At 43.3% G+C, this 22,575-nt stretch overlaps 1 protein-coding gene across 1 annotated transcript; it reads right to left on the bottom strand.

Moving 5' to 3' along the window:
- Nucleotides 1-1,702: 1,702 nt before the first annotated feature.
- sra1 (steroid receptor RNA activator 1) lies at nucleotides 1,703-14,893 on the bottom strand. Its single transcript, XM_070878087.1, has 5 exons — nucleotides 14,794-14,893; nucleotides 8,488-8,616; nucleotides 7,505-7,719; nucleotides 4,469-4,577; nucleotides 1,703-2,419 (listed from the first exon to the last, which is right to left on the bottom strand). The coding sequence occupies exons 1-5, from the start codon at nucleotides 14,873-14,875 to the stop codon at nucleotides 2,244-2,246; spliced, it is 711 nt and encodes a 236-aa protein (XP_070734188.1). The 5' UTR covers nucleotides 14,876-14,893; the 3' UTR covers nucleotides 1,703-2,243.
- Nucleotides 14,894-22,575: the final 7,682 nt, after the last annotated feature.

Raw genomic sequence — 22,575 nt, 5'->3', positions numbered from 1 at the left:
AACAGTCCAATACGAGAACCACAGTCCCTGTCACAGGTGGGACAAATAGTCGTTGAGGGAAAGGGTGGGTGGGGCTGATTTGCCGCACGCTCCTTCCGCTGCCTGCGCTTGATTTCTGCATGTTCTCGGCGATGAGACTCTGGGTGCTCGGCGCCCTCCCAGATGTACTTCCTCCACAATACAATAGGTTAGAAGTGTAAACCAAAATGAATGGCACTGCAAATGTGTGAGGCTTAACAAATCAGGGTCACTATTATTGCTGCAAGATTGTAGATAATGCAACAAAATGCTCAGTCCAGTGATTGAAATACATTCTAAGTAGAATTCCTGAGATTTCAAAATGTCAAATTGTTTCAGGCATACAACTAACAGAATCAATGAATAAATACAACATGTGTTAGACTGAATCAAACTTTGAGGTTTGAGACAAGAGATCAGCAGTGCAAATTTAAATTGCCATGTGTCTAAACAAATCAAGCAGATAAAACTGCAAATGTGAAAACTTTAAAATAGAATGGGTCATGCCATTGACCCTCCCCCAAAAATTGATCAGTTTGAACTAAGTAGGGTGTTTCATTGTTTACTGTAAGCTGATTTGACATTGGTCAAAAATACTTTCGAGAAATCCAAAGATAGCATTCCATCTATTTTCATTAGAACTGATCAGTATTCAGTAATCTCAGCTGGATGTGGACATATGTGGGCAACAGATGTGACAAGATCAGGCCCAGTTGTAATGCCTCCCTCTTCAACAATAAGAAAAAAACAGACCATAAATGTTTAAGTGCACTTGCACAGAGATTTACCTTCCTCAACTTCATGCAGGCAGTGAAACATGATTCCCAATATGATTTGTAAAAATACAGCCAATATTACATATAAAAATCCTTACCAGTTCTCTTTTGGTTATTCCTGTCCATGTACCCAGTATGCCAAAATACAGGAATTTTCACTAATTAATAGTCTCACCCCATCTCCATTTTGTTCTTTTGCTATTGTGAAAGCATAATTACAATGATATATCCTACAGTTAGCTCTAAGAGCACTTTATTTGTGATGAGTATTCTGATCCCCCTTCCATAGGAAGCATAAGAAAAAGTCTTTATGGTGAAATACCAACGAGCATTTTTTTTTAAATTGATAGAACAGACAATTCAGGACACTTGAAAGGTATGCTCATCATTCGTAGCCATCGATAGAGATCGTGACCAAGAATATTTGCAACTATCTAAAGTGTTTACTTTCCCAGAGAGCACTTCCCAGTCTCAGTTTCGTCAGAGAAAACAACCTTCACCATAGCGCAGCTCCAAACAAGCCAAGCATGCAGCTATCCTCATCTCATCCAATCATCTAACACATTCCAAATAAGGACATGGTATATGTAGGTGTGTATAAGAAAGACTTGCATTCATATAGCGCCTTTCACAACCTCAGGACGTCCCAAAGCACTTTACAGCCAATGAAGAACTTTTAATGTTTGAGACAAGAGATCAGCAGTGCAAATTTAAATTGCCATGTGTCTAAACAAATCATTCAGATTTGTGTAGTCACTGTTGTCATGTAGGAAATACGACAGCCAAATTGCTCACAGTAAGCTCCAACTAACAGCAATGTGATAATGACCAGATCATGTTTTGGTGACGTTGATTGAAAGGAAAATGGTTTACTATAAAATGAAAGACTTTACACACACACAGCAACCCAGAGTTATTTCAAGATGACTCTTCACCTTGAATTTTTAATAATGGTTTTAAAAATAAAAATGCAGCAGGAGGGCCCCAGTTTCTGAATTACTTGCAGTGAAGTTACATGGAAAGCTCATTTCTACAGACGTCAGTAAGATGAGCCACATAAGACAAAAATCGTCTCTGGATTGTGCTTGTAGTAATGGAGCGTGACTGTATTTTCTGTGGAAGAGGAAACTGATGTAGTCAACATTTGACACTCGCCTTCCAAACATAATATATGGAAAGGATTTGATAATGGCAGCAGCTTCCTGGCGGTTTGAGACTGGGCAAGTCATGGAGAAACTCAGTCCATTACTTTAAGATTAAAGTGCTTTTGTAAACTTTTGAACAGTCTCGAGATGCAGTACAGCCTAAATACATGCTTTCGCTCCTGCTTAATGCAGGCATCATCTTTATTCCTATTGTCACGGTTTTATAATTTTGGTCCTTGACTGCATTCTCATTGCAGAACAGTTTTGTCAGCTGGGTCATCATGAGCAGTTTCAACTTAGCATCTCAGTTCTCTGACTCACAACCTTTATTTGCACAGGCAGTAAGGTCAGAAGGCAGATTTTTGGTTTCAGCAATGAGGCGTTTCACTCCGACCATCCACTGCCCCACTTCATTCACGTGGTCAACCATCAAAGATCTGTGGATTTCATCAGCCGAATCCCAATTGCAGTGCTCCATTTCTGTTAACAGACAAACATATACTAGACATTTTTAGGAATTAAAAGATGTCCTTAACCAAATGCTACTACAACAACGCAGAGATGTGCAGAAAAGGCACGGAAAGGAGATTGGAGGCGAGGGGAAAACGCTGTGTTCCGAGAAATCAATTCTGATTTAGTTCTCATATATCAGGAGCCAAGATTTTTGTTTTTATGATGCATATGAAAGAGCCTCACAGGCCGGATATAACAGTTAAAATCAATGTTTCCATTAATTTGCAGTTCACTATCTGCTGGTGCTAACAGATTTTGGTCTTCCGATTTAGGACTTACCCACCAATTATGTAACAGTATTTAGAACAACCCTTTCCAAACAGGACAAGCCAGCCATAAAAAATAGATACATAAATAAACATTGCATTGCTTGCATTCCATGGTCTAAATTTCCCAGGTTCAAGGGCTATAAATGCTCTATGGGCTGTAGGTTAGACACCCCTGTGTTACATTATAGAGCACACATTCAATATGAAAAGCTGACCTAAAAGGAAAAAAAATCTTGTTAAATAGGGTTGCCATAATTTCTCATTGGCTTGGTTTGACAAATAGATTTCTAAGTTTGAATAAACAAATCATTTATTGGGTTGAGTGTCATATTTTTTTGGCTGCATCGAGGTTTCGGTGCATTGTTTTCTGTGTTGAGTCTATTTGATGGATAATTTTGTACTTAAAGCTCTATCAGCATACCACTATACAAGTCAAACACTCACGACTGGGTCCAATGCTACATACAGCTATTTTCCAGCTGTATGAGCTACGACCAGGAACAGTTTATTGTCTCTCAATTAAATTAAACAATTGGACCCCCACAAAATGAGGGGATCAACTGCTGCATGGTTTTAAATTGGGGCTATAAAGCCCTGAAAGCTTAATGTCATCAATAATTTGTTCAGGATTAAAAATACATTGATATAGTTACTGGTTGGAATTATTTATTATACACAGGATAATCAATACAAATGTTAGGGGCTTCAGAGATCAGAAATGACAAAGTTGAAGCTTGAGCAATTTACCAACCCAAGCTGCATTATTACCTAGAAATATGTTTTATCATGTCTTGGTGTAAAAACAAATCATATTTCTATCTTATTACACAACCTTCAGATCAGCAATGTCTTTGAAGATTTCAATGGCATTTCAATTGAATCAAATCTTCAAGTTGTGAAATTGTTGAATTTACAGGGCAATTTAACTACTTTCTGATTAATAATATGATTTCTATGTGCAGAGAAGATGACAGAACTGGCTGAAAGGCTCAGGTCTACTAAAAGAATCGCACTAAAGTAAAAATATAATTTCCTTTACTTAGTCACACCTCATGCCAGAGAGGTCTGGCAGACTTTCTCATAACTTTTTCAACATCATTCTATATTTAGCTGCTAGAAAGTGTCTCTCCCTGCACATTATGGTCCCTGAGGAAATATACCTAGCATCTACATTCTGCTTGGCACCTCCACATTAATGCATGCCGAGACAGAGTGCTCAGTGTGTGGAGAAATTAGTCTTTGTCCTATTCAATACATCTCAGAGAAACACTGAGGCAGTGTGCCACCTTTCTTAATTCCTGGTTTCCCATTTTTAAAATTATTTTTCTCTCCCCTTTTCAGCTTCTCCACAAAATACATAGTTTTCTGGCTTGGAAATAAGACACAAGACATGTTTTTTTTCCAATGGCATTATAATCAACTGCTCAGAGATGCATGAATGAATTACTTTCTGATTTCATTCTTCTTCTAGCAAGGGATAAAGCACTTGTACTCCAGTCAGTGTCTTTTGCAATAGCTTGGTTGGCATTAGGGATTTCATAAGTCCATCCTACTTGGGGTGGTCACAGAAAAAAGTACTTACTCATATTTTGGCACTTGTGAGTTACAGGTCTTTTACACTTCTAGAAGCCTAACTTGTATTTATATAGAATTTTATTACATCTTTCAACACATTCCAAAGTACGTCATATACAAGTTTCCACTTATTAAATTAAATATAAATCTCAAGACCCAATGAATTGATTACCTTGTGCGAGCAGGTGCATCCTTTTTCGCACTGATGCAGAGAGCTTTCCAGACTGCCACATGTCCTGGAGTATTATTAGCCGTCTGCCAATATCATCACAAACTTGTTTCTAGACAGGAAATTTGAAAATAAAGTCTTCAGTTAGTAGCTGTTACAGCCACTTATTAAAATGATACAATACTCTTCACGGCACTTACTCACTGCCATCAAAATAGTGCTTTTTTAAAATAAAATCAGAAATGTTGTTTTCACTGTTTTTTAATATAAATGTCTTTGTTAAGATCCATCTGCATCGCCCATCAATCCCCAACTGTGGCCAGTCAATCTATTAACTATAATTTTTGCTACAAAATAAACTCACACCTTGAAGATGTGGAAGAATGGTGATCATTGAATGATTCATAGGATTGTCCCTTTCTGGGGAAATGCTTGGCTTTCACTCTGCACCTCTTCCTCAATTTATAACTTGAAATTGGGATCTCTGTAAATGGGCAATCACGGCAGTGATTAATTTTCCCACTTATTGCATAACACCTCGTACTTGTACAGCAACTTTTTACCAGATTGCTTCATTAATACCAAATTTCTATACCCAGCTAATACTCACTTTGAATAGAAACACAAAGGGAGAATAGAACTACTACTTGAAAGATAGGTTTATGCTGCTGCTTTCCTGCAGGTCAGCTTGGTTGTCGCCTTTGAGTCAAAAGGTTGTAGATTCAAGACCCACTCCAGGTCTTGAGCACACAATCAAGGCTGACACTTTAGTGCAATACTGAGGAAGTGCTGCATTCCTGAAGGTGCCTTCCTTCAGATATAGCGTTAAACAATGCCCCACTTGCCTGTTGCAATGGTTCAGGTGGATTAGAGTGTCTACCGTGGGACCGAAAGTCTGGAATACCTCTCTTTTGGCGCAGTCTGAGATGACATACGCTAGGTTAAAAGTTCAAGCAGCTTTTCTGATGAGCATGGATTGTAAATTAGATACGAGATCAAAGGAGAGAATTTCTCCACAGGAAAGCCATTCGAATGTGTCAATTTGGTCACCTGTATGTTATAGTAATAAAATTCATGGCAAGAGTCGATTGTGGCAATAATACCTGATTTCAGAAGATTGAGTGGCTGGTTGTTTAGTGTACATAGTCATTCTGTTAGTATTTGTATCATCATCTTAGGCAGTCCCTCGGAGTCGAGGAAGACTTGCTTCCACTCTAAAAATGAATTCTTAGGTGACTGAACAGTCCAATCCGAGAACCACAGTCCCTGTAACAGGTGGGACAGACTGTTGTTGAGGGAAAGGGTGGGTGGGACTGCTTTGCCGAACGCTCTTTCCACTGCCTGCGTTTGGTTTCTGCGTGCTTTCGCCGATGAGACTCGAGGTGCTCAGCGCCTTCCCGGATGCACTTCCTCCACTTAGGGCGGTCTTTGGCCAGGGACTCCTAGGTGTCGGTGGGGATGTTGCACTGAGGAAAAGAGTGTTCAAAGACCAGGCCCTCAAATCTGCCACCAAGCTCATGGTCTACAGAGCTGTAGTAATACCTGCCCTCCTGTATGGCTCAAAGACATGGACCATATACAGTGGACACCTGTCGCTGGAGAAATACCACCAACAATGTCTCCGCAAGATCCTGCAAATCCCCTGGGAGGACAGATGCATCAACGTTAGCGTGCTCGACCAGGCCAACATTCCCAGCATTGAAGCACTGATCCCACACGATCAACTCTGCTGGGCACGCCACATTGTTTGCATGCCTGACACGAGACTCCCAAAGTAAGCGCTCTACTCGGAACTCCTTCATGGCAAATGAGCCAAAGATGGACAGAGGAAACGTTTCAAGTATATGTATGTACTTTTGATGTAACATGATTTATTGATAGTATATATGGAATATAGAGTTCAAATACCTGATTTTTGTATAAGAGATGTGAGTGAACACTGTTTTAGCAGAGACACTGAAAAACAGAAGGTGTGCATCTTAACAGCAGGGAGCATGTACTGGTTTTGTGAAGTGTATGTCTCAGTAACTTTCATATTGGTTTTTGTGTAGTATGAAGTTTCAATAAAGACCTGATCCTGCCATTACTACAACTGAGTGTGTGTGTAATCTGACGTTTAAAGCAACAAAACGAAAAAAAGCAGTCCAACATCTACATCATTATTCAATGGGCAGCAAGTCCTCCTGTGGTTCTGGTCAATAGTCTCTACATCGGGGAGACCAAACGCAGATTGGGTGACCATTTTGCAGAACACCTCCGTTCAGTCCGTAAGCATGACCCAACCTTACGGTTGGCTGTCACTTTAATTCTCCACTCCATTCCCACTCTGATATCTCCGTCATCGGCCTCTTACACTGTTCCAATGAAGCTCAACGTAAGCTCGAAGAACAGCAACTCATCTTTTGTTTAGGTACTTTACAGCCTTCTGGACTCAAAATCGAGTTCAACAATTTCAAACCATAACCACTGCCCCTATTTTTTTTCTGCTTTTTTCTTTTTCCCATGGCAGCTATTGATGATTCTGCCATCTCCATTTACACCCTATCTAGACTCATCTTTTGTTTCTTAACCTGTCCCATTACCATCTCCTTTTGTCTTGCACCATCATCCCTTTTGTCTCTTAATCTCTTCTGCCCCACCCTATTACAGACCTTCACTTTTGTTCTATCTTCCCTACCACCCTTTCCCTACACTTACTTAAAAACATGTAATATTTTTAATTTTTGCGAGTTCTGATGAAGGGTCATCGACCTGAAACATTAACTCTGTTTCTCTCTTCACAGATGCTGCCTGACATGCTGAGTATTTCCAGCATTTTCTGTTTTTATCTTACCTCTATGTAGTGTGTTGTTGATTAATCATGATAAGAGCTTAACATGGTATCCCATGATTGATTTGAACAGGAGAACAGCAATACAGTCTGGTGCTGTTACCTTAATCAGGAAACATTATATCTGTAACATTGCTATTGTTTTTAGAAGCTGGTGGCGTCAGATTTCCTGAACCCTGCTGCAGGAATGTCGTTCACTCTCTGCTTACCTTAACAGCTGTCCTACAAGCCTCTAGTCTCTTATTCAATGGAGCTAAAACATCTTCCACATTTACTTCACAATCAGACACAACTGTAGTGATTTGCTCTGCTTTAGAAGTGTTGGGAAGACTGGAGAGTTTTGGAGGTGGTGGTGGCATCTTCTCGCAGGCTATGGAAGAGCCAGATAGTATCATTGCTGGAGGAATTCCAGCTGGTCCACAAACTACAGGAAAAATGCATAGTATATCGTTAGAATCCTGCCATTGGAAAAATAAATCTTTATATCACTATGTCACTGGTAGTAAATGCAATACAGGGTGTTTCATATAAAAGTGGTTTGTACCAGACTTTATGGAGGGAAGTGGAGTAATCTCTGAATTAAGCAATACTGCTGAATTAAACCATGTGTTGCCAGAGAGCTCCATGATAGGAGGTAGCTTCCCAGCCTAATTTTCCTCTGTGGTGAATTCTCAATTGTGGTGAGAAGGAAGTGGGGAGCAGAAAACAGATGATTGCTCTCAGGAGAGGGAGAAAGGGAAGTTGAGGAAAGTATTCAGCATACTACTATGCATCTCCTAATGGTACACTCAAGATCAGCATATGCAGAGGTTGTTTGCCGTCACCGCACCCCCCCCCCCACCCCAAGCTGGAATAGTGAAACAGGTGAGCAAATTACAATAGGAAGAGATAGATTTTTTTCTTTTAAAATACACAAACTGGTAAAAAATTAAAACCATGTTTACACTGGGGCTGTCCAGTAATACAACAGTTGTAAAGGAAGTGCTGATTTGACTAAAAATTAATCCAGACTTGCTCCTCGTATTTTCTGCACAGTTGGTGGAGATACCAACTCAAAAGGGGAAGATTACATGAAAAAAAACTAGTCATGACCACAATTTAGATGTAACTGTAACTGAAATATTTATTCCTACCGAGTCCAAGCAGATATTCTGTCTTTGGTTGTATATGCAATGTAGTAACTAATGCTCACCTTTTGGCTTATCCAGCTGAGGTGCTGGTACCCTCTTAGTAAGAAAATGCTTCCTTGGTCCTATCTGTGCTTGTGTCTGCAAACCATACGAAAACTGAGGAGGATCATTCCAGCCTCGCTCCTGGTTTCCTGATTTAAAAAAAATGTTTATAATTAAGCAAGTCAGTCTCATATGATACCAAAAAACCCCAAACAACTAAATTCAGTAACCTATTCAAAATCTGAAATGTACAGAATAAACTACAAGTGTCATGAATATTTTTACAAATGGGCAAGACCTTTCTTTGTGTGGCAATATCAAATCCTTTACTTTCTTTCCAATTTCCTTAAAACATGAAATTCCTTTTCACAAGAACCTGTTTTTCTCCATAATTAACCATGAATGAAAATCATATTCTCAAAAACTTCATGTTTCAAAGACACACGTTAACATGATCTTATTAGCAGTTCATTAATTACAGAGGAAAGGCATTCTCCTGTTTTTGTTACACCATGTCTCCCTAAGCAAATAATCAACTGTGAATGAGAGGACACACAGAGGCAGGCATCAAGAGTTGTTCCCAATTAGCAAACAGAAGACATGGACAACTTCTATTTAATCTACTACTTCCAAGATAACGAACTCAAACCTATTTCCTCCACTATCATAGCAGTGCTCACGAGCACTCCATTCCATTAAGGTGGCCACCCTTCACTCACTTTCTTAGACAGTACTTCCCAAATCCGTGACTTCTCCCATCGAGAAGGACAACGACAGCAGGTGCATGGGAACACCATCACCTGCAAGTTCCCCTTCAAGTCACACACCATCCTGACTTGTAAATATATCACCGTTCCTTCATCATCGCTGGGTCATTTTTCATCTTGTTGCAAAGGTGTTGATGTCGGGTCTTCAAATAGGAAAGAATCACCGAAAGAAACACACAACCTATGACCCAATGGTGGCGTATTTCTTTTAAAATAGCAAGAGGCAGGATACAAACCAGAGGACACAGATTTAAGGTAATTGGCAAAAGATCCAAAGGCAACACGAAGGAAAACTTTTTTACGCAGCGAGTGGTTAGGAGCGCCTGAAAGGATGGTAGAGGCAGGCTCGTGGCTTTCAAAAGGGAATTGGATAAGTAACTGAAGGGAAAAAAATTGCAGGGCTATGGGGAAAGGGCAGGGGAGGGGGACGAGCTGAACTGCTCTTGCAGAGAGCCGGCACGGGCTTGACGGGCCGAATGACCTTCTGTAAAATAAATTCCGCTGCCTGGAGCAGTCAGTTTGTGTGCATTAAGGTAAGGATATCGGTGATGCACAGTGAAATAAATGTTTCCATTTTGTCATCATGTTAGTATCAAGTAAAGCTCCCCTTACTCTGCCCAAAAGTCACAGGAACACTCATTAATGTATCAGTGTAAAACTTTCCACTCCAAACTTTTGAGTCAGAGTTACATTGAGTCTACTGCACAGAAACAGGCTATTTGGCCCAACTGGTTTGTGTCGGTGTTTATGCTCCACAAGAGCCTTTTCCACCCCTCTTTATCTAACCCTATCAGAACCTGCATGTGCTTATCTAGCTTCCCCTTAAATGTATTTTCGAGTGAGCTTTCCAACTAACATGCACCAGACAAGTGGCAATTCTGTGCTGTGAATAAATATTGATCCTGTTTAACAGTGTCAACCAGGTGAAGATGGGCTTGTTGGAAAAGTCAATCAGCAAAATGTTATCCTTGTCAGAAGATCAATATGGCAGTTTTTCTCTAGGAAAACTATTTCTTCTCCAGCATTCATCATTATAAACATTGTTTTCGCGAAGGGGGAGACGTTAGCTTTAATGTATTTTTCCTTCCATTAAAATGCTTTCATGCTGTGAACAGGATTGAAAGATAGAATTTAGGTATTCATAATCTTGTTGAAATATAAACTGTTCATAAATGTGTTGCTGGTATCAATGACATTATTCAATGGACAGTACTCTTGGCTCTCTCAGCTCGAAATATGGTCATTCTACACAAGGTGAACTGAGTTGAGCCATATTTGTTAAATCAAAATTCTACTCAATAGCTTACTTTTCTAGATCAGGACTTTTAGCTACAATCCTAGACTTAGCTAACAATCTCAGAAGTAACCTTTGACCCCCTGAAGGACATCGTTTTACTGAAGCATACAGGGACTCGGGAAGGATTCTTGCTCAGAACCTCTGAGAAATTCGTAATTAGGGGGCGTAATCTCAGAATAAGATGTTAGCCATGCAAGACGGAGATGAGGAAACATAGACATAGAAAAGAGATGCAGGAGTAGGCCATTCGGCCCTTCGAGCCTGCACCACCATTCAATATGATCATGGCTGATCATTCCCTTAGTACCCCTTTCCTGCTTTCTCTCCATACCCCTTGATCCCCTTAGCCTTAAGGGCCATATCTAACTCCCTCTTGAATATATCCAATGAACTGGCATCAACAACTCTCTGCGGCAGGGAATTCCACAGGTTAATAACTCTGAGTGAAGAAGTTTCTCCTCATCTAGGTCCTAAATGGTCCCCTTATCCGAAGACTGTGTCCCCTGGTTCTGGACTTCCCCAACATCGGGAACATTCTACCCGCATCGAACCTGCCCCGTCCCGTCAGAATCTTATGTTTCTATGAGATCCCCTCTCATCCTTCTAAACTCCAATGTATAAAGGCCCAGTTGATCCAGTCTCTCCTCATATGTCAGTCCAGCCATCCCAGGAATCAGTCTGGTGAACCTTCACTGCACTCCCTCAATAGCAAAACGTCCTTCCTCAGATTAGGAGACCAAAACTGAACACAATATTCCAGGTGAGGCCTCACCAAGGCCCTGTACAACTGCAGCAAGATCTCCCTGCTCCGATACTCAAATTCCCTAGCTATGAAAGCCAACAGACCATTTGCCTTCTTCACCGCCTGCTGTACCTGCATGCCAACTTTCAATGACTGATGAACCATGACACCCAGGTCTCGTTGCACCTCCCCTTTTCCTAATCTGCCGCCATTCAGATAATATCCTGCCTTTGCGTTTTTGCCCCCAAAGTGGATAACCTCACATTTATCCACATTTTATTGCATCTGCCATGCATTTGCCCACTCAGCTAACCTGTCGAAGTCATCCTGCAGCCTCTTAGCGTCCTCCTCACAGCTCACACCGCCACCCAGTTTAGTGTCATCTGCAAACTTGGAGATATTACACTCAATTCCTTCAACTAAATCATTGATGTATATTGTAAAGAGCTGGGGTCCCAGCACTGAGCCCTGCGGCACCCCACTAGTCACTGCCTGCCATTCTGAAAAGGACCCGTTTATCCCGACTCTTTGCTTCCTGTCTGTCAACCAGTTCTCTATCCACGTCAGTATATTACCCCCAATACCATGTGCTTTGATTTTGCACACCAATCTCTTGTGTGGGACCTTGTAAAAGCCTTTTGAAAGTCCAAATACACCATATCCACTGGTTCTCCCTTGTCCACTCTGCTAGTTAAATCCTCAAAAAATTCAGGAAGATTTGTCAAGCATGATTTCCCCTTCATAAATCCATGCTGACTTGGACCGATCCTGTCACTGCTTTCCAAATGCGCTGCTATTTCATCCTTAATAATTGATGCCAATATTTTCTTCACTACTGATGTCAGGCTAACCGGTCTATAATTACCCGCTTTCCCTCTCCCTCCCTTTTTAAAAAGTGGTGTTACATTAACTACCCTCCAATCCATAGGAACTGATCCAGAGTTGATAGACTGTTGGAAAATGATCACCAATGCATCCACTATTTCTAGGGCCACTTCCTTAAGTACTCTGGGATGCAGACTATCAGGCCCCAGGGATTTATCGGCCTTCAATCCCATCAATTTCCCCAACACCATTTCCTGACAATAAGGATATCCTTCAGTTCCTCCTTCTCACTAAACCTTTGGTCGCCCAGTACTTCCGGAAGGTTATTTTTGTCTTCTTTCTCAAGATAGAACCAAAGTATTTGTTCAATTGCTCTGCCATTTCTTTGTTCCCCATTATAAATTCACCTGAATTCAACTGCAAGGGACCTACATTTGTCTTCACTAATCTTTATCTCTTCACAGATCTATAGAAGCTTTTGCAGTCAGTTTTTATGTTCCCGGCATGCTTCTTCTCGTAATCTATTTTTCCCCCTCTTAATTAAACCCTTTGTCCTCCTCTGCTGAATTCTAAATTTCTCCCAGTCCTCAGGTTTGTTGCTTTTTCTGGCCAATTTATATGCCTCTTCCTTGGATTTAACACTATCCTTAATTTCCTTTGTTAGCCATGGTTGAGCCACCTTCCCCGTTTTATTTTTACTCCAGACAGGGATGTACAATTGCTGAAGTTCATCCATGTGATCTTTAAATGTTTGCCATTGCCTATCCACCGTCAATCCGTTAAGTATTATTTGCCAGTCTATTCTAGCCAATTCACGCCTCAAACCATCGAAGTTACCTTTCCTTCAGTTCAGGGCCTTAGTTTCTGAATTAACTGGGTCACTCTCCATCTGAATTTTTTTTTTTTTTTTTTTTTAATTATAAATTCGTAGCCAATCGTTTCCAATTCTTTGTCAAGTCACAAACGCCAGAGGTCACCCTGCACCAGTCAAGGATCACTCTGCGCCAATGCTCTTAGCCAAAAGGCCTAGAGCCACTGCACCGTTCCTGGAAGTACTGCAATACCAGGTTCGTGCCATGGAGGTGGATGGGTCAGGTCCCCCACACACCTCCGTGGAGGTGGATGGGTCAAGCCATCCCACCCACCTCCTGTTTACAAAAATGTAAGCATATACCTTCCTGACCAGGGAGGAACCACCCGGAGGTCATGGTGGCTGGTCAGGTTAGTTATGCAGATCTTAGCCAAAACACTCTCCATCTGAATAAAGAATTCTACCATATTATGGTCACTCTTCCCCAAGGAGCCTTGCACAACAAGATTGCTAATTAGTCCTTTCTCATTACACATCACCCAGTCTAGGATGGCCAGCTCCCTAATTGGTTCCTCGACATACTGGTCTAGAAAACCATCCCGAATACACTCCAGGAAATCCTCCTCCACCGCTGGTTAGCCCAATCAATATGTAAAGCCACCCATGATAACTGCTGTACCTTTATTGCATGCATCCCTAATTTCTTGTTTGATGCTGTCCCCAACCTCACTACTACTGTTTGGTGGTCTGTACACAACTCCCACTAGCGTTTTCTGACCTTTGGTATTCCGCAACTCCACCCATACCGATTCCACATCATCCAAGCTAATGTCCTTTCTTACTATTGCATTCATTTCCTTTCTAAACCAGCAATGCCACCCCACCTCCCTTTCCTTTCTGTCTATCCTTCTTAAATGTTGAATACCCCTGGATGTTGAATTCCCAGCCTTGGTCAACCTGAAGCCATGTCTCCGTGATGCCAATTACATCATACCCATTAACTGCTATCTGTGCAGTTAATTCGTCCACCTTATTCTGAATACTCCTCGCATTGGGGCACAGAGCCTTCAGGCTTCAGGAGAGATGAGGGTTGTGAATCTTTGGAATTCTCTACCCCAAAGGGCTGCGGAGGTTGAATCATTGATTATATTCAAGGCTGAAATAGATTTCTGGACTCCAGGGGAATCAAGGGATGTGGAGATCGAGCGGGAAAGTGGAATGAAAGTCGAAGATCAGCCATGATCTTATTGAATGGCGGAGCAGTATCAAGTCCTATTCCTGCTCCTAATTCTTGAAAGGAAAGGATGATCTGATGCAGAAAGCTAAGACTTCCTTTAATTGCTTGTGACATTTTTCTTTGTCTCCTCCGTGACCATTAATACTGCATTTCCATTCCCCCCAACACCCTTCCTTCTTATAACCCTCCTTCCTTTGTCTTCTACACGTTCCAGTTGTAGGGCTGCCACATGTACAGGCATGGACAAGACAGTACTGCTTTTAAATGGTCTGCATGGAAATTTAAAACAAGATATAAACTGGACAACATTGTAAAAATAAATATATCATTCATCATCATTCATTCATGATGTATATATACACATTAATTGTTTCCATTTACCTATGCATCTTACAATGTGCCGATATTATCAAAGTTATGAATTATTGTTAACAGCAGCAAACTCTGGTCTGCCAGACTCCTGCACAGCATGACATCACCACCCGGTGCTGGGACCAGCCCAGTGCCACGTAACCAGGGTAACAGTCAGGGGCCGGGCTGGGACCCCGGGCAGCTCTATCACTGTTCTCCCGTCATACACCTATGCTGATTTTAACGCTAATTGTCGTTTCCATCCACGACACTGTTTGCTATTTCTGTCATTTCACCTGGTTTCACGAACAGATCCGACATCTCGCCGCCACATCCGCGCCGGCTGCGGGTTTCCGACGCGCTGGCGTCACTCAGCATCACAGGCACGTCAGTGCCGTGCAGTCTGTGCCGTAAAATCAGGCTGTGCCGTACAGTAGCCAGTGCCTTACAGTCATAACCAACAAGTTGTTTCGTCAGACAGGTACAAGGTCTGCTTTCCCGTACAGTCAGTCCGTGCCGTACAGTCAGTCAGTGCCGAACAGTAAGTGCCGTACTGTCAGCGCTGTCGTCAGTCGGTGCTGTACAGTCAGTCTGTGCTAAGAGGCTGCAGGGTGACTTGGATAGGTTAGGTGAGTGGGCAAACGCATGGCAGATGCAGTATAATGTGAGGTTATCCACTTTTGGGGGAAAAAACAGGAAGGCAGAATATTATATGAATAGTGGCAGATTAGGAAAAGGGGAGGTGCAACGAGACCTGGGTGTCATGGTACATCAGTCACTGAAGGTTGGCATGCAGGTACAGCAGGCGGTGAAGAAGTCAAATGGCATGTTGGCCTTCATAGCTAGGGGTTTGAGTATCGGAGCAGGAAGGACTTACTGCAGTTGTACAGGGCCTTGGTGAGGCCTCACCTGGAATATTGTGTTCAGTTTTGGTCTCCTAATCTGAGGAAGGACGTTCTTGCTATTGAGGGAGTGCAGCGAAGGTTCACCAGACTGATTCCAGGGATGGCAGGACTGACATATGAGGAGAGACTGGATCGACTGGGCCTGTATTCACTGGAGTTTAGAAGAATGAGAGGGGATCTCACAGAAACATATAAAATTCTGACGGGACTGGACAGGTTAAAATGCAGGAAGAAGGTTTGCGATGTTGGGGAAGTCCAGAACCAGGGGTCACAGTCTAAGGATAAGGGGTAAGCCATTTAGGACTGAGATGAGGAGAAACTTCTCCTCTCAGAGAATTGTGAATCTGTGGAATTTTCTACCGCAGAGAGTTATTGATGCCAGTTCGTGAGATATATTCAAGAGGGAGTTAGATATGGCCCTTATGAATAAAGGGATCAAGGGGTATGGCGAGAAAGCAGGAAAGGGGTATTGAGGTGAATGAACAGCCATGATCTTATTGAATGGTGGTGCAGGCTCGAAGGGCCGAATGGCCTACTCCTGCACCTATTTTCTATGTTTCTATGTTACAGTCAGTACTGTACAGTCAGTTTGTGCCATACAGTCAGTGCCGTACAGTCTGTCAGTGCTGTACAGTCAGTGCCATACAGTCAGTTGGTGCCATACAGTCCGTGCCATACAGTCAGTCAGTACCTTACAGTCAATGCCGTTCAGTCTGTGAACGTAAGAACATAAGAAATAGGAGCAGGAGGAGGCCATACAGCCCCTCGAGCCTGCTCCGCCATTTAATACGATCATGGCTGATCCGGTCATGGACTCGGGTCAACTTCCCTACCCGCTCCCCATAACCCCTTATTCCCCTATCGGTTAAGAAACTGTCTATCTGTCTTAAATTTATTCAATGACCCAGCTTCCACAGCTCTCTGAGACAACGAATTCCATAGATTTACAACCCTCTGAGAGAAGAAATTCCTCCTCATCTTAGTTTTAAATGGGCGGCCCCTTATTCTAAGATTATACCCCCTAGTTCCAGTTTCCCCTATCACTGGAAACATCCTCTCTGCATCCACCTTGTCAAGCCCCCTTATACGTTTCGATAAGATCACGTCTCATTCTTCTGAATTCCAATGAGTAGATGCCCAACCTTGTCAACCTTTCCTCATAAGTCAACCCCCTCATCTCTGGAATCAACCTAGTGAACCTTCTCTGAACTGCCTCCAAAGTAAGAATATCCTTTCGTAAATATGGAAACTAAAACTTTACGCAGTTATTCCAGGTGTGGCCTCACCAATACCCTGTATAACTGTCGCAAGACTTCCCTGCTTTTATAGAAACATAGAAAATAGGTGCAGGAGTAGGCCATTTGGCCCTTCGAGCCTGCACCGCCATTCAATAAGATCATGGCTGATCATTTCTTCAGTACCCCTTTCCTGCTTTCCCTCCATACCCCTTGATCCCCTTAACCGTAAGGGCCATATCTAACTCCCCCTTGAATATATCCAATGAACTGGCATCAACAATTCTCTGTGGCAGGGAATTCCACAGGTCAACAACTCTCTGAGTGAAGAAGTTTCTCCTCATCTCAGTCCTAAATGGCCTACCCCTTATCCGAAGACTATGTCCCCTGGTTCTGGACTTCCCCAACATCGGGAACATTCTTCCCGCATCTAACCTCTCCAGTCCTGTCAGAATCTTATATGTTTCTATGAGAACCCTTCTCATCCTTCTAAACGCCAGTGAATAAAGGCCCAGTTGATCCAGTCTCTCCTCATATGACAGCACAGCCATCCCTGGAATCAGTCCAGTGAACCTTCGCTGCACTCCCTCAATAGCAAGAACGTCCTTCCTCAGTCTAGGAGACCAAAACTGAACACAATATTCCAGGTGAGGCCTCATTAAGGCCCTGTACAACTGCAGTAAGACCTCCCTGCTGCTATATTCAAATCCCCTAGCTATGAAGGCCAACATACCATTTGCCTTCTTTACCGCCTGCTGTACCTGCGTGCCCACTTTCAGTGACTGATGAACCATGACACCCAGGTCTCATTGCACCTCCCCTTTTTCCAGTCTGCCGCCATTCAGATAATATTCTGCCTTAGTGTTTTTGCCCGCAAAATGAATAACCTCACAGTTATCCACATTATACTGCATCTGCCATATATTTGCCCACTCACCTAACCTGTCCAAGTCACCCTGCAGCCTCTTTGCGTCCCCCTCACAGCTCACACTTCCACCCAGTTTAGTGTCATCTGCATACTTGAAGATATTACACTCAATTTCTTCATCCAAATCGTTAATGTATATTGTAAAGAGCTGGGGTCACAGCACTGAGCCCTGCGGCACCACACTAGTAACTGCCGGCCATTCTGAAAAGGACCCGTTTATCCTGGCTCTCTGCTTCCTGTCTGCCAACCAATTCTCTATCCACGCCAGTACATTACCCCCAATACCATGCGCTTTGATTTTGTACACCAATCTTTTGTGCGGGACCTTGTCAAAAGCCTTTTGAAAGTCCAAATACACCACATCCACTGGTTCTCCCTTGTCCACTCTACTAGTTACATCCTCAAAAAATTCCAGAAGATTCATCAAGCATGATTTCCCTTTCATAAATCCATGCTGACTCGGTCCGATCCTGTCACTGCTTTCCAAATGGGCTGCTATTTCATCCTTAATGATTGATTCCAACATTTTCCCCACTACTGATGTCAGGCTAACCGGTCTATAATTACCCGTTTTCTCTCTCCCTCCTTTTTTAAAAAGTAGCGTTACATTAGCTACCCTCCAGTCCATAGGAACTGATCTGGAGTTGATAGATTGTTGGAAAATGATCACCAATGCATCCATTATTTCTAGGGTCACTTCCTTAAGTACTCTGGGATGCAGACTATCAGGACCCGGGGATCTATCGACCTTTAATCCCATCAATTTCCTTAACACAATTTCCCGCCTAATAAGGATATCTTTCAGTTCCTCATTCTCACTTGACCCACTGTCCCCTAGTACATTCGGAAAGTTATTTGTATCTTCCTTTGTGAAGACAGAATTGAAGTATTGGTTCAATTGGTCTGCCATCTCTTTGTTCCCCATTATAAATTCACCTGAATCCGACTGCAAGGGACCTATGTTTGTCTTTACTAATCTTTTTCTCTTCACATATTTATAGAAGCTTTTGCAGTCAGTTTTTATGTTCCCTGCAAGCTTCCTCTCGTACTCTATTTTCCCCTTCTTAATTAAATCCTTAGTCCTCCTCTGTTGAATTCTAAATTTCTCCCAGTCCTCAGGTTTGTTGCTTTTTCTGGCCAATTTATATGCCTCTTCCTTGGTTTTAACACTATCCTTAATTTCCTTTGTTAGCCATGGTTGAGCCACCTTCCTTCCCAGTTTTATTTTTACTCCAGACAGTGATGAACAATTGCTGAAGTTCATCCATGTGATCTTTAAATGTTTGCCATTGCTTATCAACCATCAACCCTTTAAGTATCCTCTGCCCGTCTATTCTAGCCAATTCACACCTCATACCGTCGAAGTTACCTTTCCTTAAGTTCAGGACCCTAGTTTCCGAATTAACTTTGTCACTCTCCATCTTAATAAGGAATTCTACCATATTATGGTCACTTTTCCACAAAGGGCCTCGCACAACAATATTGCTAATTAGTCCCTTCTCATTACACATCACCCAGTCTAGGATGGCCAGCTCCCTGGTTGGTTCCTCGACATATTGGTCTAGAAACCCATCCCTAATACACTCCAGGAAACCCTCCTCCACCGCATTGCTACCAGTTAGGTTAGCCCAATCTATATGTAGATTAAAGTCGCCCATGATTACTGCTGTACCTTTATTGCACACATCCCTTATTTCTTGTTTGATGCTGTCCCCAACCTCACTACTACTATTTGGTGGTTTATACACAACTCCCACGAGCGTTTTCTGCCCTTTGGAATTCCGCAGCTCCACCCATACCGATTCCACATCATCCAGGCTAATGTCCTTCCTTACAATTGCATTGATTTCCTCTTTAACCAGCAACGCCACCCTGCCTCCTTTTCCTTTCTGTCTATCCTTCCTAAATGCTGAATACCCTTGGATGTTGAGTTCCCAGCCTTGGTCACCCTGGAGCCATGTCTCCGTGATGCCAATCACATTATCCGTTAACTGCTATCTGCGCAGTTAATTCATCCACCTTATTCCGAATACTCCTCGCATTGAGACACAGACCCTTCAGGCTTGTCTTTTTAACACACTTTGCCCCTTTTGAATCTTGCTGTAATGTAGCCCTTTTTGCTTTTTGCCTTGGGTTTCTCTGCCCTCCACTTTTACTATTCTCCTTTCTATCTTTTGCTTCTGCCCCCCTTCTATTTCCGTCTGTCTCCCTGCATAGGTTCCCATCCCCCTGCCATATTAGTTTAACTCCTCCCCATCAGCACTAGCAAACACTCCCCATAGGACATTGGTTCTGATCCTGCCCAGGTGCGGACCGTCCGGTTTGTATTGGTCCCACCTCTCCCAGAACTGCTTACAATGTCCCAGAAATTTGAATCCCTCCCTTCTGCACCATTTCTCAAGCCATGTATTCATCTGAGCTATCCTGCGATTCCTTCTCTGACTAGCACGTGGTACTGGTAGCAATCCTGAGATTACTACTTTTGACGTCCTACTTTTTAATTTAAGGTCTCATAAGACCTCATCCCGTTTTTTACCGATATTGTTGGTACCTATATGCACCATGACAACTGGCTGTTTACCCTCCCCCTTCAAAATGTCCTGCACCCGCTCCAAGATATCCTTGACCCTTGCACCAGGGAGGCAACATACCATCCTGGAGTCTCGGTTGCGGCCACAGAAACGTCTATCTATTCCCCTTACAATAGAATCCCCTATCACTACAGCTCTCCCACTCTTTTTCCTGCTCTCCTGTGCAGCAGAGCCACCCATGGTGCCATGGACTTGGCTGCTGCTGCCCTCCGCTGATGAGTCATCCCCCTCAACAGTACCCAAAGCGTTGTATCTGTTTTGCAGGGGGATGACCGCAGGGGACTCCTACACTACCTTCCTTCCACTGCTCTTCCTGTTGGTCACCCATCCCCTATCTGACTGTGTAACCTTTACCTGTGGTAAGACCAACTCACTAAACGTGCTATTCGCGTCATTCTCAGCATCGTGGATGCTCCAGAATGAATCCACCCGCAGCTCCAGTGCTGCAATGCGGTCTGTCAGGAGCTGCAGCCGAATACACTTCCCGCACATGTATTTGTCAGGGACACTGGAAGCGTCCCTGACTTCCCACATAGTACAGGAGGAGCATAACACATGTCCAAGCTCTCCTGCCATGACTTAACCCTTAGATTAACTTAATGCTAAAGGTTACTTACTGATAAAGAAAACAAAAAGAAAAACTACTCACCAATGACCAACCAATCACTTATCACCTTGGCTGTGACGTCACCTTTCGATTTCTTTCTACTTCTTTTTTGCCTTCTCACCCTGTTGCAGCTGCACCAGCTGGCCTCTCCGATGTCCCGCTCCTCCTCCTCGACGAACTCCCGCTGCTCCTTCCAACTGCTGGACCTCTTGTTGGCCTCTCTGACGTCCCGCTCCGCCTCCTCAACGAACTCCCGCTGCTCCTTCCAACTGCTGGGCCTCTTGTCGGTCTCTCCGACGTCCCGCTCCGCTTCGCCGAACACCCGCTGCTCCCTCTGACTGCTGGGCCTCTTATAGGTCTCTCCGACGTCCCGCTCCGCCTCCTCGACGAACTCCCGCTGCTCCCTCCAACTGCTGGACCTCTTGTAGGCCTCTCCGACGTCCCGCTCCGCTTCGCCGAACACCCGCTGCTCCCTCTGACTGCTGGGCCTCTTGTAGGTCTCTCCGACGTCCCGCTCCGCCTCCTCGACGAACTCCCGCTGCTCCCTCCAACTGCTGGACCTCTTGTAGGCCTCTCCGACGTCCCACTCCGCCTGCTCGACGAACGCTGGTTTGAGATCCAACTTTCTCGCCCTCCATCTGAATTTGAAATTTAACCATGCTATAATCACTCATTCCAAGGGGATCCTTTACTAGGACATTGTTTTTTTAATCCTGTCTCATTACACAGGACCAAATCTAAGATAGCCTTCCCGCTGGTTGGTTCTGTTACATACTGCTCAAGGAACCCGTCCCTTATGCTCTCTATGAACTCTTCTTCAAGGCTACCCAGACTAATTTGATTTGTCCTATCAATCAATATGGAGGTTAAAATCACCCATGATTATTGCTGTTCCCTTTTTACAAGTCCCCACCAATTCTTGGTGTTAAGGGGCCTATAGACTACATTCACCAGTGACTTTTTCCCCTTATTATTCCTTATTTCCACCCAAACTGTTTCAACATCCTGATCATTTGAGCCAATATCGTTCCTCACTATTGTATTGATTCCATCTTTTATCAATAGAGCTACCCCACCTCCTTTTCCTTTCTGTCTGTCCTACCGAATTGTCAAATACCCCTGAATATTTAGTTCCCAGTGCTGGTCACCTTGCAACCACGTCTCTGTAATGGCTATCAGATCATACCCAGAATGACAAGCAGTGACCAGTGGAGTGCCGCAGGGCTCAGTGCTGGGACCCCAGCTCTTTACAATATACCTCAATGATTTGGATGAAGGAATTGAGTGTAATATCTCCAAGTTTGCAGATGACACTAAACTGGGTGCCAGTGTGAGCTGTGAGGGGGACTTTAAGAGGCTGCGGGGTGACTTGGACAGGTTAGGTGAGTGGGCAAATGCACGGCAGATGCAGTATAATGTGGATAAATGTGAAGTTATCCACTTTGGGGGCAAAAACACGAAGACAGAATATTATCTGAATGGTGGCAGATTAGGAAAAGGGGAGGTGTAACAAGACCTGGGTGTCATGGTTCATCAGTCATTGAAGGATGGCATACAGGTGCAGCAGGCGGTAAAGAAGGCAAATGGTATGTTGGCCTTCATAGCTAGGGGATTTGAGTAGAGGAGCAGGGAGGTCTTACTGCAGTTGTACAGGGTCTTGGTGAGGTCTCACCTGGAATATTGTGTTCAATTTTGGTCTCCTAGTCTGAGGAAGGACATTCTTGCTATAGAGGGAGTGCAGCGAAGGTTCACCAGACTGATTCCCGGGATGGCCGGACTGACATATGAGGAGAGACTGGATCAACTGGGCCT

The sequence above is a fragment of the Pristiophorus japonicus genome, chromosome 4, assembly GCF_044704955.1.
Source record: "Pristiophorus japonicus isolate sPriJap1 chromosome 4, sPriJap1.hap1, whole genome shotgun sequence".
NCBI lineage: Eukaryota > Metazoa > Chordata > Chondrichthyes > Pristiophoridae > Pristiophorus > Pristiophorus japonicus.
This window is presented reverse-complemented; position numbering and strand designations above follow the sequence as displayed.

Bases quoted from the DNA above. Each gene is read 5' to 3' on its own strand.
- sra1 (XM_070878087.1), bottom strand. From the start codon at position 14,875: ATGCTGAGTGACGCCAGCGCGTCGGAAACCCGCAGCCGGCGCGGATGT. The intron at 4,578-7,504 runs GTAAGCAGAGAG...TTTCCTGTCTAG, and splicing joins CTTGTAGGACAGCTGTTAAG to AAACAAGTTTGTGATGATAT. The intron at 2,420-4,468 runs GTAATCAATTCA...GTCTGTTAACAG, and splicing joins GATGCACCTGCTCGCACAAG to AAATGGAGCACTGCAATTGG.